This window comes from Tarenaya hassleriana, unplaced genomic scaffold, assembly GCF_000463585.1.
Source record: "Tarenaya hassleriana unplaced genomic scaffold, ASM46358v1 Cleome12, whole genome shotgun sequence".
NCBI classification, from domain to species: Eukaryota; Viridiplantae; Streptophyta; class Magnoliopsida; order Brassicales; family Cleomaceae; genus Tarenaya; species Tarenaya hassleriana.
In genome coordinates this window covers 317128-331797 of record NW_010962392.1, presented here as the reverse complement: position 1 = coordinate 331797, position 14670 = coordinate 317128, and the positions used below count along the sequence as shown (strand labels likewise).

At 41.5% G+C, this 14670-nt stretch overlaps 4 protein-coding genes across 7 annotated transcripts in view; 2 read left to right on the top strand and 2 right to left on the bottom strand.

Moving 5' to 3' along the window:
- Positions 1-1045: 1045 nt before the first annotated feature.
- Positions 1046-5882, top strand: LOC104806185 (probable disease resistance protein At5g45510). Of its 3 annotated transcripts, XM_019201730.1 has the most exons (4): positions 1046-1151; positions 1714-5218; positions 5485-5501; positions 5604-5882. In XM_019201730.1, the coding sequence occupies exons 2-3, from the start codon at positions 1721-1723 to the stop codon at positions 5497-5499; spliced, it is 3513 nt and encodes a 1170-aa protein (XP_019057275.1). In that variant the 5' UTR covers positions 1046-1151; positions 1714-1720; the 3' UTR covers positions 5500-5501; positions 5604-5882. The 3 variants fall into 3 exon arrangements, with proteins under 3 accessions (XP_019057275.1, XP_010529250.1, XP_010529251.1); XM_010530948.1 differs by lacking the exon at positions 5485-5501; XM_010530949.1 differs by lacking the exons at positions 1046-1151; positions 5485-5501 and adding an exon at positions 1230-1381.
- Positions 5883-6409: 527 nt separating this feature from the next.
- LOC104806186 lies at positions 6410-9339 on the bottom strand. The gene is made up of 2 exons (XM_010530950.1): positions 8771-9339; positions 6410-8663 (listed from the first exon to the last, which is right to left on the bottom strand). The coding sequence occupies exons 1-2, from the start codon at positions 9159-9161 to the stop codon at positions 6670-6672; spliced, it is 2385 nt and encodes a 794-aa protein (XP_010529252.1). The 5' UTR covers positions 9162-9339; the 3' UTR covers positions 6410-6669.
- A 1243-nt stretch (positions 9340-10582) lies between these two features.
- LOC104806182 lies at positions 10583-13245 on the bottom strand. The gene has a single exon (XM_010530940.2). It carries the CDS (start codon positions 13228-13230, stop codon positions 10732-10734), a length of 2499 nt encoding a protein of 832 aa, XP_010529242.1. The 5' UTR covers positions 13231-13245; the 3' UTR covers positions 10583-10731.
- A 9-nt stretch (positions 13246-13254) lies between these two features.
- The window catches only part of LOC104806183 (probable disease resistance protein At5g45490), a 2571-nt gene continuing 1155 nt past the window's right edge, over positions 13255-14670 (top strand). Inside the window, exons 1-4 of one of the 2 annotated variants that reach the window (XM_019201745.1) lie at positions 13255-13342; positions 13476-13528; positions 13829-13905; positions 14312-14670. In XM_019201745.1, coding sequence (XP_019057290.1) covers positions 13832-13905; positions 14312-14670 — 433 coding nt within the window. In that variant the 5' untranslated portion in view covers positions 13255-13342; positions 13476-13528; positions 13829-13831. Of the gene's footprint in view, positions 13343-13475; positions 13529-13660; positions 13906-14311 lie in introns of those variants that run through there. The other variant, XM_019201744.1, reaches the window with a different exon arrangement.

The window sequence follows — 14670 nt, the reverse complement described above, 5'->3', positions numbered from 1 at the left end:
GAGCGGTAAAATATGTGAACTTATTTTAAATAAATTCCATACATTGGTTATAAAATTTTACTCAAAGATATCGGAGATATTATCCCAAATATCGCGCTAAACTATTTCTACACATATCTTTCTCCAATAATCATATAATCAAAATGACACTATGATCATATATTGACCACGTTAATCATAACGTTAAATCTATAGTGATCACATCAAATCATCATAATCATATCTTATATATCATATTAATCATTTGATGAAACCAATATAAATTTAACGTTATTACTAATATGACCAATGCGTGACTACAGTGTTATTTCGGTGTCATATTTGAAAAAAAGGTACATGCAGAAGTTGAAGCCGCGATATTCTGACAGTAAAATAAAGATACATTAAGAAAGACTAATCATTTTTAAAAACATTAATATTTTAAAATTTTGTTTAGTATATATTTTCTCCGATGATGAATCACTTAAAATTGTTATTAGCTCCAAACACCCTGATCTTTTATAGGGGTGGACGTTTCCTTATTTGATTTGAATTCGGTTTGAGTTTTTCAATTTTATAAAATTATGTACCAATTAATTATTATATTATATTCGATTCGATTTCAGTTTTTTATTAAGATAATTTTAGATCTTTTAAGAAAAATCTATTTTTTGGATTTTTTAAAATTCGGTTTTATTTCGAAAAATTTTATTTTCAAAAAAAATATATATTATTCAAAAATTTTGAATAATTCAATTAAAAAAATATAATTATTTTTTGGTTCGATACCATTCCATGAACAGTATGGAGACGCAACTCTTAATCTTTCGTATCCACATGCATCGTAATTTTCTCTTACTAATTTGTGTTGTAATTGCAGGATTGAGTAAACCTAGAATACACACATATATATGTATATATATATATATATGTATATGTATATGTGTATGTAATTAATTGTTAAAATATTTTATTCAATTCACTATGGGTTTTCCAGCTCAGCAAGTTAAATGGTTAATTAATGGAAATTGAGGGGAATAAGAGGCAAGTCCTCTTCCCCCACGTAGTAAAGGGAATAAAAAGGAGTTGAATCGAAAGAAAAAAAACACCATTAATGGAGAAATCGAATCGATCTGTCTGACTCTGAGCTCCGAGTTGAAACTAACCAAAAGGTTCCTCTCCTCTCCTGCTTTCGCTGCTTACATTTATCTTGTTTCTTCCTCTGGAGAAAACTGCCCTCACATATATATGTATGTATGTATGTATGTATATATATACCTGTATACGAATATACCACTGTCCATGGAACTCTTCATGTTTTTCTTTAAACCCGTTTTCTAGCTTCGTGAATTCGAATTCTTGGGTCGTCTGCCTGATGTGTATGATTTTACGGATACAATGCGTAAGTGCAGATTAATCGGAATGATCATTCGTTTGATAGTTGCTATGACAGAACTAGATCTGGGTTTATCTTCTTTTCCCCCCTCTGATGAAAAATCTTCGGTTCTTTTAAGGATAAGAAGTTGATCTTTGTTTGTCCTGGTGAAACCATAAATAACCTTTGAAGTTCCATATGTTTGTGTATGTATGTGCATCTATCACTTCTTTGAAAGCCTTTTGTCATATTTTGGGCTTAGATCCGTGTTTGAAAATGTCTCTTTCTGACAGTATGGCTAATAAGCTCTGATGTTTGCCTTATGTGTATCTCTTCTCTCTTATGCTGCTGCCTTCCAGCCCTTTAATGGCGACAATAGATTCGTCTGGAGAGGCGGATGTGTGTCGAAGAATATATAAGTTACTGGAGGTTGAGGGTGCTGAGAGAGTTCTATTGGCTGGTAAGGCTGGAATAGGGAAGACATGGGTGGCAAACGAGGTTTGCAAACTTGTCAGGAACGAAGGCTCGTGCTATCTCCAGCTCTGGTTGCATCTGAACAGAAATTTTGACGAAAGATCGCTTTACGAGGACATAGCTGCCCAGTTGTGCTTATTTCATGAATATGAAGAGACTGAGGATGATGACGGGACGAGGCCAGACGAGGAGAAAGAGGACGACAAGAAGGAGGAGTGGGAGAAATTCATGGCTAAGATAAAAAAGGAGCTCATGGAAAAGAAGAATCAGGCGGAAAAGAAGAGTTCTGTGGAAGGAGACAAGAAATCTGCAATGTCTGAAGGAGGGAATGCTGAAGGAGGGAAGAAACTGGCTAAAAGAGGGAAGAATGTAGCTGAAAACAAGAAATCTACAGCAGAGAAGAAAATGGCGGCTGAAGGAGACAATAAATCTTCATCACCTCCTCCTAAGAAATATCTTCTGTTGGTTCTGAATGATGAGGGAAGTGTGACCAAGGAAGAGGAGGTCATGACAGAAATGAAACTTGGAGAGTTTCTCAAAGATTGTGGTCCTATCAAGACACTGATCACAAGAAGAGTAGTAGATGACAGCTCTACAAACAGCCATGGCGAAACTAATCCTGAGACTGAGAATAATTTCGGCGAAATTGATTCTTCTCCTGAGAACAATACAGGCAGAGCTGAGTCTGATACCAAGGATGAGACAAAGGCTTTACTTGATTCCCTTACCGAGGAAAAAATGGAAACTTTACTCGATTCCCTTACCAATGATAACTCGAAGGAGTTGCTTAAGGGAAATTGGGGAATTGATGGCTCCACATTCAAATCTACCATTGTGGAGAAGAGTCTGGGTTTGCCAGCAGCCGTCGTTGTTTTAGCCAAATCCTTAAACTGCATTGCTATAACGCCTGGATACATCGAGAAGGTTTTCAAAGAAGTGGTTCCCTCTGAGTCATCGGATGAAGCTGGTGGTTCTCAAAGTACTATCCATCTGATCAATTATGTTCTTCGTCTCGGGTACGAGTTATTGAAAAGAAATGATGTGTCAGAACCCCGTATCATGTTGGATTGTTTTTGGCATAGTTTGGACTTCTTCAAGCATTGTGGCTGCGTTTATTACCGTGATCTGATCACGCATTGGATTCTCGAAGGCTACTTTGATCCAGTTAGATCCGTCGAGAAAGCCTATCAGGAAGGACACTCTGTCTTGATGGAGTTTATAAACCGTGGTATTCTGAAGATTCAAGGGAACAATGTGGTGGTGCCAGAGGTGGCAATGAGCAATCTAATCGATCTTCGATATCGTGGGTTCTTCGGCACATCACATCTTGGTTTTTCTAGAGTTTATGGGGGAGACACGACAAAAGGGCTTGGAAGAATCACTGTGGTAGACGATATGGTAAAAACAGTGCAAACGAATAAGAAAAGAGAAAAACTTACTACGGTTCTTGTCAGTGGAGATCGTTTACGTCGGGAAACTCCTGGAAAGTTTTTCGAGAACAATGAGATGAATGATCTTGAAATACTTGGCCTTTTCAACCCGACATTGGATTCACTCGTCTGGTCTTTGTCAAAAGAACTTTATAAACTCAGATTTCTCGTGATCAGGGACTATGATCTATTGGAAAAAATTGATGAGCTTAAAGAACTTAAAAGGTTGCAAGTTCTTGAGGTTTCTGGAGCAAGCTCCTTGGAGAATATCCCAGACGACTTCTTTAAGGGAATGTCTCGACTTCAAAGCCTTAATCTTTCCGGACTTCGGATCAAATCCTCACCATCTTCTATCTCTGAATTGATCGAACTCCGCTGTCTTATCCTTAGAGACTGTCCTGAGTTAGAAGATTTGCCAGAAATACACAACTTAACAAAGCTTGAGGTCATTGATCTTCGCGGTGCACGTGAGCTGAAGACTTGTTTTGATAAAGAAAAGGGCGAAGACAAAGACAAAGATAAAGGCGAAGTCGGAGACAAAAGCATAGGCGTAAAGAAAAACAAGAGCAAGAACAAAAACTTTTATCTTCTTACACAACTCGAACTTCTTGACCTCTCAGAGAGCCAAATAGAACGGCTACCGATATTCCAAGACTCTGCTGAGGCGAAGGAGCTTAGTTCGTTGACTCGACTCCTGTTGCGTGGTTGTAGTAATTTGAAAAGATTGCCCAATCTGAAGCCCCTGTCTGGTCTCCAAGTTCTTGATCTTTCTGGCACTACCAGCCTAACTGAAATGCTGGAAGTATGCTTCGAGGACAAAAAAGAACTCAGGATTCTTAATCTGTCAGGCACTAATCTCAGCGAGCTGCCTTCAACCATCTGTGAGCTATCCAATCTCACTCAGTTTCTCCTTAAGGATTGTCCTAACATGGAAGCTCTTCCAAGCATCGAGGAGCTCACATGTCTTGAGGTGTTTGATGTTTCCGGGTCTACTAAACTGGGGAAGATTGAGGGATCGTTTAAACGCATGTCGTATATGCGGGAAATCAATCTATGTGGCACCAAGGTCAAAGCCATACCACAGTTGCCAGAGCATAGCAGCCTCTGCTGCTCAAAATACATTGTTTTGCCAGATTCAAGCCGTAAAAAAGGTGAAAACTGGAGAAAAATAAAGGAGCTCCTACCGAGTGGAATGTTTCAGAGTGCTGGTTCTTCTGATGGAGGTGCCACAACCAGCGAAATCTCGGAACATGAGTCAAGACAGGGAGAGACATTCTCGGAAGAACCTCAATCCTCTGTCTGCCCTGAGAAAGAAGACAAATGCAGAAAACTTGTTTATCACGGCAACCGATATGAATCTCTGCAGGAAAACATTAGAAAATTTGTTCCGAAAAGTCCTCAGAAGATCGAGGAGATCCCTTCTTGTAGTGATTTCTCCGATAAAGACTGGGAGCACATAAGCCAAGCTGCATTTGTGTCTTGTGTGGATAACTTCTCTGCAAGTGTGTCATCTGTCTTCGACACGTTCAACATGACATCAGTGAAGGGATGTTGGGTTAATAAGAGCAAGAAAATGGAATGCCTTTTCACTGGAGAACAACACGTTGAAGCGCTGGAGACTTTGTGGGTGTCAAATCTTCCATTATTGAAGAGTTTATACAATGGAAATCCAGAGGATTGTGGCTTTAAGAATCTAAAGAAACTTAGCATAGATTGTTGCCCGAGTATCGAAACTCTCTTTCTTGCATCTCAGCTGCCTACAAGCCTGGAAGAACTGCATATAAAGTTTTGTGACAAGCTGGAGAAAGTGTTTGGCCATGAAGGTGAAGTGCCGAGTCTGAAAACGCTTCACCTTCTTGAGTTGCCTGTGTTATCGGCCGTTGGAGCTAGATTACCTAACCTGATAACATTCACTAAGCGGGAATGCCCAAAGCTGACCACTGAAGAGGAACTTGATTCGGTAAGTTCTATGTGAGAAAGAAAGAACCAATAATTTCTGCCAAATGGTAGTTCTGTGAGTATAATTTATGCTATATCACTTCATTCAGAACCATGTTTTCATGTATCTGCACTCGTTGATGCGCTTAGACAGTTCAGTTTTTAGGATCATTGACTAACTATTGACATGACAGAACTCATGTTACCTGTTTTGTTACGTGTCTTTCTGATGCTGTAAGAGTTCTTATGCTCTTTCTTGCCTTTCTTTTTCTTTTTCTTCTTGTGCAGATCCAGTATGTTTGAGTGTAGGATTCACTTGCACCAAGTCATTTCTATTTACCGTCTTAACTTTTTAAGAGCTTTGTAAGTCCATCTTAACATTATAAGCTTCATAATTTTTTTTTCAGGACTGGGTAATGGTTTCTCGCGATGAAACCGCACCATGACATATAAGTTACAGAGGCAGTCCAAGCAAGATCAACTTACTACTGCTGCATGGATTGGATCTTTTGGTCTTAATCTTTCATGTACTATTATGTTCTTCTAGTGTCTGAAGATCTAGGTTGGTGATAAACATGTAGAAAGAACTTGATCTTCGTAACCATTTTTCCGTCTTTTGTTGTTGTTTTTGTTGTTGTTGTTGTGAGATTTGCTAAAATAAAATCCCAGACAGGTTTGCTTGTTCATCTGCTTTGGGTCAGTTCAGACTATTTTGTCAAACTAAAGACAATGTTTCGGATGGAATGTATGAACTTGAATGAAACTCCTGGGAAGAAATGGTTGTTTGTGAAGAAGGTACTAATGTTTTTCGCGTTGATGCAGGGAATGAGCAGATGAAAACAACTGACAGGGGCGGTGTTTCGCTTCTTCACTTGCATGTGTTCCTGTCCAAAAATGACGGTAAACTTGTGGTAAGGGACTAGCATTATCCATCATTGTGGTCATGTAACTAAGTTTATCCATATAGACAAGTTTTTAAGGCAAAGAAAAATTTACATGGAGTATATGGTTATCCAGGGTATATATCCAGGGTGTTAAAGAAACACATAGATAGATAATATCTAATGGTTCCACTTTCTCTTCATTTTTTGAAGAGGAATGGATATGGAAGAAGTTCCTTTTATGTATCTAACTGGTGCAGTGACAAAGAAGAAGAAAGTTGAATGAAGACAAGGCGAGACATTTACCTGTCCAACGTCGAATTCAATGAAAGTGTAACTTATCTAAAGATTTCATATTTATAACAAAAGATCATTCCTTTATGGCAGGGAGCTTGAATGCATTGATGGGTAGTGAAAAGAAACTTGAAGAACTGTGTAGAGTAGCAGAAAAAACACAAAGAAGAAGAAGATCATGATGATGATGATGATGATGATGATGATGATGATGATGATGATGATGATGATGCATTATAGTGACCAACAGACCAAACAGACAAGACAAGAAAAGACTGATTCAATGGTTTAACAACCATCACTGTTCCACGACGAGTTTTGCTCGGGCATCTCCTTTATTGATCTGAAACGCATCGCCCAAACCGAAATGAGCCATCAAAAGCCAGACAAAGCTGATGAGTTCACCTCCTCGGCTGAGTTGCTTCGCGTGTTCCTTTGCTTCAACATTGTTGGCCGCGAAAGACAACAGCTCGACCCACACTTTGCTCATCGTCTTCCACTTGTCCCGTCCCAGTTTCCGAAGCTCCTTTACCAGTAATGTCGCTTCGAACAGAACCGACTGGCTTCTGTCTCCTTTGATCTCGACTGGCTCTATGTCCGTGCTGACCGAAAGAATCGTCTCGCTCGCTTCCTTCACGTTCTTGGAATACTCCATGTGCCTGCTCTTGAAGAACTTGTCAGCCTCCGCCTTCGTGTCTCTGAATCTGATCTTCACTATTCCCGACACTTGCGACATTAACTTCGGCTGCATCATCAAGAGATACATCATGTAATCGGACAAGATCTTGCTGAACTCACGGTCTTCCCAGTTCCCTTCCGTGGGTTCGTTTTCTTGGTAAGAGAGCTCGGTCGCTATATGCCATAGAAGCAGAACCTGGTCATAGCTTTTCAGCTTCACGTAGTTCATCAATCTGTCGCCGTCATCTGATTCCGTGACCTCTGGCCGCATTTGGCGCAAGACCCATTCCCCCTTTGCCGAAGATATCTCCTTGGCCTCTGCCGAGGTTTCCGCCACTTCCGACTTGATTTTCAGCTCAAGAAACATGAACTCCCACATGTTTTTCGACAAGGGTTCGCTTGATATAAACCTCATCTCGTCGAGAAGATCCTTGACATCGAAGATGTAACTGACGTAGCTGAAGAGAAGGGTGAAGAAATCGGGGATTCGCGACAAGAACCCGACGTAGAACGGGTAAAGAGTGAAGCGAACTGCTCGGTATTGCCTCGACCAACGAGTGACAGCATGTTTGATAGATCTATGAGCAACTTTTATCCAATGGGCAAGCCTCTGCATCCTTCTGATGGCGAAATCGAAAAGTTCGACTGTGCTTTTCCATAAGAGGTTCAACACTCCGTCGTGACTGTGGATCCTTTCCACGTCTGTTTTCAGACAGTATGCTATGAAATTGAATCCGTAGACTTTTCCCGACCATCTCTTGCCTAGAAACGGCGTCGTGAGAATTTCATGCTCGACGTTTCCATCCTTGAAACATTTACGCTTCTTCCACCTTGGTTTCCTGAGATAGAGGAACACCCCGAGTAAAGGGTCGATAACCGAGTGCTTCGCCTCGGGATCATCCTTGAGCTTACTGACAATGGCGAATGTCCAGTCTGAGAGCAAAAACAGGACCAGTGACACCAGATCCAAAGCAATTCCGACCAAAAACAACGTGTAGGTGATTGTCAAATCGAGCTTTCGAAACTCCTCCCTCTTCTGGGATTTGTAATGGAGATGGAATAAGGAAAAAGCGGCGACGAGAGATCCAGAGGCTATAACCCTAGAGACAGTCCCTTTCCAAGAATGAAGAACAGCGGTTTTGGTGTAGAAAGCATCGTATATGAGACCAAGCTCGACCTCCATGATCCGAAGAGCTTCTTCTGGCGTTAACTTGAAGAAGAAGTCTCTGCTGAGGTCACGCTCGCGGAAGCTGAAGATAAGATTGACGACGAGGCCTTTGAAGGTTTCGAAGAACTTGAAACCGTACTGAACTATCTCGAGATCGGACAAGAATCTGTCGGGTTTGGGAAGCGGTCTCTTGAACTTGTCAGCGTCTTCCGTCTTCACGATCTTGGTCGGAAGCTTCGAGTCTTTCTTCGATTTGAGTTCCTCCATGAGCTTGGCGAAGTTGGGGCCTGGATCAGCTTCTTGATGCATCGAGTCCCTGAACTTGTCCGTACTGGCCGAGTACAAAGCTCTTGTCCTTTCGAGATACTTTATCGTCCCCGTCACGAAGAGAAGCAGAATCGGTAGCCATAGCTGGTTGTACATCGACTGGATCACTGCGTAAGCTCCTGAAATAGAACATATATATATATATATATATATATATGTATTAGATACGTTCATATAAATAAGTAAAGCTCGAGTCTTTTCACTGAAAAATCTCAGAAAGAGATACCTGTGAGGGCCTGAGAGAAGAGACCGAGCAAGTGACGCTGCCAGAGAGCGTTGTCCTCGATGGCCAGAGCGGTGATGGTGTCAGGACCGCCGAGGTGCAGGAGCAAGAATGGGGCCCACAGAGCCATGAGCTTCTTGTCCATTGGAGCCTCACCGGGTTTCGGCTCTTTGCCCTGGTTCTTCGTTATCTGCGCGGTGGCGTAGTTAGCCGTCCAGTCCGCCAATAGGTACGACGTCCACAGGACAGCGGCGAGACGGCGCCTGGACGAGCGTCTCCTCTGTGGGGCCAGCAGAATGAGGATTGTCTGAAGTGTCAGAGACAGTAACACCATTCCTCGTATGTTCCATTTGTCCCATACTTTCTTCACTGGCTCTGGTATCACCTGACCCATATCTCTTCAACCCCTTTGTTTCAGGATCAGACAGTGTCTTTGGATCCGTGTTTTGTCTGAGATTATTATGGGGTTTTTTCTCCATGTTCTTTCCTCATTTTCTACTGTTACCATATATTCTTTTCGTGTTGGTCGCAACCCTTTTTTTCCCCTTTTGCATGGCTTCACGTTCACTTAAAATAATATATAGTTCCTTTTTACAGAATATATTCAGTTCCCCTTTTTTTGTGTGCGTGTTTTGCATTCTCAATTGCGTTTTAAAAAGGTGAAATACCGGTGAGCTTTCCGTCACAGAAATTAGTTGTGGGCACTTCGGTTCGGTTCGAAAATTTAGTTTCGACCTGAAACTGAACCGAACTGAATAACATTTGGTTCTAATTTGATACACTTTTTATAGAATCGAATGAACAGTTACCGAACTGAGCCGTACGAATACCGAACCAAGATTCGAATCTGTCACTAATATATATGTAAATATTATAGTCATATAATGGTATTGTTTCGAACCGAACCGATACTAAAATCGAACCAAACATAACCGTTTAACATTCGGTTCTAGTTTGGTACATTTTTTATAAAACCGAAACTCGAACCGAACCGAAACTCAAAATGCCAACCACTAACAGAAATTATTTAAAAAAAATGGTTCAGTTCGGTTTTATGAGTGGTTGGTCCGGTTTATTTGGGTTTTCCCTCTCCATTTGCCTGAAATGGGCCAGGCCTATTGTTTCAGGCCCTATTATTGGCCCATTATAGAGCAAGTGCATTGATTGATCTTCTCTTCTTCTACTCGGCCTTTTCTCGGGAAACAGAGTTTTGGACGGATGATAATCGGAATCACGCGCCAAAATCCCAAATGGGAAACGGAACGATCGGGGGAAAGCGTGATCCATGGTAGTAATTTTCATTCGTTAATCTTCTGCTCTCTCGTTTTTGCTTGTTTTTTTTTTCCATTTTATTGCGTGAAGATTTGTTAAATTTCGTGTTGTTGAGAAAAGATCTCGGCATGATTTCGGACGTTGGAGAACTATGGTATCGGTGCTTTCGCGTAGGGTTATATGACCTGGGATCTGTGCTCTGTGTTAGATCATGTTTGCGGATGTGTTTGTTTGCCGAGAAAATTAGGGACTGGCTATGGAGGAGAGGAATTTTGAAACTGTACTCTGTGGCTGTTAACCATTGCTAGGTCTGGACTCATGCCACTCAAACGGTTCCTCCAATTAGAGTGATTTTTCACGTTTACTGCAGTGAGGGCTTTTTCTGAAATTGATGTCGGATGTTCTGTTCTGTGGAATCATTTATATATAATAGAGCAGTTATACTCGTTGATTTAACTTTTTGTTTGATTATATCTTTCTCTAGGCTGCATAGATCAACATATTTTGATATATCAACTTTTACAACATTTATTCGATGTCAGATCTTCAGTACATCATGTATGTATGGAGTTGCAATGCAGATTATTCGGACATAAAGAGTATAAACTGATTTCAAAGACAGACAAGAGAGTAATGAAAACACAGACAGATACAGAAAACAAACGTAGGAAGGATCCTGTCTTTCGTTGTAGTCACTTCTTCACGATGAGTTTGGCTCTTGTATCTTCTCTGGTGATCTGAAACTGTTCTCCAATGCCAAACTGAGCCATCAATAGCCATACGAAGCTGATTAGCTCGCCACCTTTGCTCAGTTGAGCTGCATGTTCCTTGGAGTCGCAGTGAGCTGCTGCATAGCAAAGTAACTCTACCCACACTTTACCAATTACCTCCCACATGTTTTCTTCTCGTTTGCTGTGCAGGTGCTGAAGCTCTTTCGCCAGCATACTCGCATCAAAAAGAACGGACTTGCTTCTATCTCCCTTCACGTCCATAGGGTTAACCTCCGTGGCGACCGAGGTAATTACACTGGCCGCATTTGCCACTGAATTCTTGATACCCCTCCTGCGGAACAGTCTTTTAGCCTCTTCACACGTGTCTCTGAATCTTATCTTTGCAATTCCAGCAACTGTGGATGTCAGACTGGGCTGCATGATTAGGAGATACATCATGTAGTCTGACAGTATTTTGCTGAATTCACGGTGACTGTGATTCTCCTTGGTGTGTTCTTTTTCCTGCTCCTGGTAGAAGATCTCAGTGGCAATGTGCCACAGCAGGATGCTCTGATCATAATCCACTTCGGTCACATAGCGCAGCTCCAGTTGCTTCCAGTCATCGTTTTCAGCTCTTTGGTTTTGTATCTCTCTTAGAATCCAATCACCTTTCGCTGAACTTATCATCTTTCCAATTTCCCAGTCATTTCTTGCCGAAAATATCCTCTTGGCAGTTTCTGGATCGTCAGCAAAATGGGATTTGTATTTTACCTGTTCGAATATGAAGACCCACAGTTCCTTGGTGAGGCGATCTCTGGATGTGAACCTAATCTCCTCCACCTGATCTTGGACGCCAAAAAAGTCTATGATGTAGTAAATTAAATGTCCGAATCTAGAAGGAATGGTGAACCAGAAATTAACAAGCGGCTTGACAGGTCTCAGAACTTTACGGATTACCCGATGCTGCTGGGATAAATAGCTGATTAAATGGTCGATCCTACTGTGAAGCTTGTCATTTATCTGTTTCATGGCTGTGAAGCAGAATTTGATTCCTATGATGGTATATTCGAAGGCACGATCTATGAACAAACTTTCAATGACCGACTGAAAGAATGTGTGGATGTAACCCTTGGTGTGATGGATTTCCTCGGGAGTTTTCTTCAGGCAGTATCCGATCAAGTTGTATCCGTATACATACTCGGACCATCTGCGGAATATGAATTTTCGGTCGAGCACGTGGTGTTCGACCTGTTCTACATTCTCTTTATTTTTGTTGAAACAGGGGTAAGGCCTCCAATTCAGCCTCCTGAAACTGAGCAGCCTGTTGAGAAATTCGTCGATCAGGGTGTCTTTCTGGTCCAGCTCCTCCTTCAGCTTACTCAGTCTGGCAAATGTCCAGTCAGATAGACAGAACATGAGAATAGCAATCGAATCGAGAGCTATTCCACCTACGAGCAATGCGTAAGTCAGGCCAATATCAAATCCTTCATAAGCGTCCTTCTTTTTGACCATAAAGATGACGAGGGATGACACAAGGGATCCCAAGGATACAAACCGGAATAGTTCTCCAGCTCCGGTATGCAGAATCTTGGCTTTGGTGAATAGAGCATCATAGATGAAGCTGAGCTCAACCTCTAGAATCCTCAATGCTTCTTCGGGTGTCAGCGAATCGAAGAATTTCTTGCTCTCGTCACGTTGTTGAAAGGAGAAAAAAAGATCAACCACAAGACCCTTGAAGATATTGAAGTACTTATAAGCGTACTGAACGACCTCGAGATGAGTCAGCTCCTTATTTGGCCTCACTGGAACATCAGCTTTCTGGTCTTTGTCAGCCTCCCCCATCTCGACCTTGGTGGGTATTCTCATATCCTTCTTAGCCTCATATTCCTCCATGAGCTTCGCATAATTAGGTCCAGGATTAGGCTCTTGGAGCATCAAATCCTTGAACTTCTCGAGGCTCGCTGAGTACAATGATATTGTCCTCTCGAAATACTTGATCAATCCGCTGACAAGCATGAGTATTGTTGGCAGCAGAAGGGTGTTGGGAGTGGACAGTAAAATCACATAGACAGTGGCAATGGCTTGACAGATAAGGCCGAACAAGTGCCTTAGCCAAAGCTCATTATCCTCCAGCGCAAGCGCCGTGATGGTGTCTGGGCCACCTAGGTGCAAGAGGAGGAACGGTGCCCAGAACGCTAACAGGTCAGTGGTCTTTTTCTTCTTGATGTCGTTTTCTTGGACTGCATCACCTTGGGTGTCAGAGATTTGTCCCACCGCATAGTCGGCTGCCCAATCAGCCAGAAGGTAAGCCGACCAGATGAGAACAAGGAATAACTTCCTTGCCATGCGTTTTCGGCTGGGTGCCAAGAAAATGAGGATCGTCTGGAGGGTAAGGCTGAATATTATGATGCCTCGGATGCCCCATTCTTCAAACAGATCCTTCATTTTTTTAAATTCCTTCTGCATCTCCCTGTCCGCCATCTTGCTTTCTTTGTCGGATCAAGAAACTGAACTGTTTCTCCTGTCTTGTTGGAGCAGAACTGGTAACGGAATTTGTGATGCTGCTGCTGTTGACGTCTGTAGTGCTTTGCCAGTAAATTGTTTTTTTTTTCAGATCTAATTTGCTTATGTGTATTATATTAGGTAACACAATCTATTTTCGGAGTGGAAAAAAGATGGAATCAACCACTTGAAGCTCGTTTATGTATTCTTTATGTGCACTGCAGGAAAGGAATTTCATCGGTTGAAAAAGTGATTCGCATCATAATTTCCTTATAAGGTAAGTTCTTTCTCTTGAATAGTCTCATGATTACGAGTATCATCATGTTGACCTGGATAACCAACTCAAACTCAGCTGAAGCTATTGATTTGTTTATCATTCCTCTGAAATAAGCAACTGTTCACCAGATTACTGAAACAGAACCTGGGCCAACAAATGTTAATCATGAGAATATTTGCAATTAGTATTTGTACTTTGGACACTAACCCTAGTTGTTGGATTTATTTTTTTGGTGGTTTTTGCAATTTAAATGATCAAAGCGTGTGTCGGAAGTCGGAACAAGTGTGTTTTTTTTGCCAGGTAATGGGTATCATGGGTCGACGTCCAGACTCATCTCGGGGTCGGGAGACAAGTATGTTCTTTGCTCACATCGCTGGGTAATATTTTATTCTTCTTTTCTTTTCACAAGTCCTTTTCTTTTGCTTCATTTTTAGTTGAAAAAAGCAGATCCTCCGTACGGATTTCCTTTGTTCCTTTCTTCTATTCTTAGTTATATACTCAGAAAAGAAAATTCGACTTCGTAGATGCCCTGTATACATATATATCTCTGCACGGGTGGGTGGGTGTATCCATATATATATGTGTGTGTGTGTATTTACACACTCATAACAACTCCTAAGAGCAGCTTTTAGTTTGATCCAAGTGAATTCTTTAACATCTTTGCTTTTCCCTTTTTTCTTGACGTGAGTGTGAATCTCTCTGTTTCGCATTTCCTTCGTCTTTTTGTCTTTTTTTGTTTTCCCTCACAAATCCAGTTCTCATTTGCATTTTTTTTGCTCTTAGGCACACAAGAAAACAAACAAAAAAATTGCTTTTTTTTCCTGCCGGCGAAATCATTGCTTATATGGCTCAAGAATTTCAAACACGGTCCATTGACAACAAAGAAGAAGAATTTCAAACATGGTTTGGGGAATGCTACAATACATGGGAGCGCGAAGGATCTGCCGAGGGTTTGCTGGTCTTTAAACCATCTGAGGGCAGCAGGAAGGAGCCAATCCGCAAGGAGACCAACTCTAACCTTCCCAGTCAGAACATCCATGGTTTTAAGAACGAGATCCTGTCCTTGAAGAGCTTCTTGCTGAATCAAAAAGAATCTGAAGAGTTCAAGACCCTTGCGGTCGTTGGCAAATATGGTGTAGGGA

What these genes read in the sequence shown, in the direction of transcription:
- LOC104806186 (XM_010530950.1), bottom strand. Translation starts at nt 9,161, where the DNA reads ATGGGTCAGGTGATACCAGAGCCAGTGAAGAAAGTATGGGACAAATGG. An exon ending in CTTCTCTCAGGCCCTCACAG is followed by an intron (nt 8,664 to 8,770) that starts GTATCTCTTTCT and finishes GTTCTATTTCAG; the next exon opens with GAGCTTACGCAGTGATCCAG.
- LOC104806185 (XM_010530948.1), top strand. Translation starts at nt 1,721, where the DNA reads ATGGCGACAATAGATTCGTCTGGAGAGGCGGATGTGTGTCGAAGAATA. An exon ending in CTGAAGAGGAACTTGATTCG is followed by an intron (nt 5,219 to 5,603) that starts GTAAGTTCTATG and finishes TTTTTTTTTCAG; the next exon opens with GACTGGGTAATGGTTTCTCG.
- LOC104806182 (XM_010530940.2), bottom strand. Translation starts at nt 13,230, where the DNA reads ATGGCGGACAGGGAGATGCAGAAGGAATTTAAAAAAATGAAGGATCTG.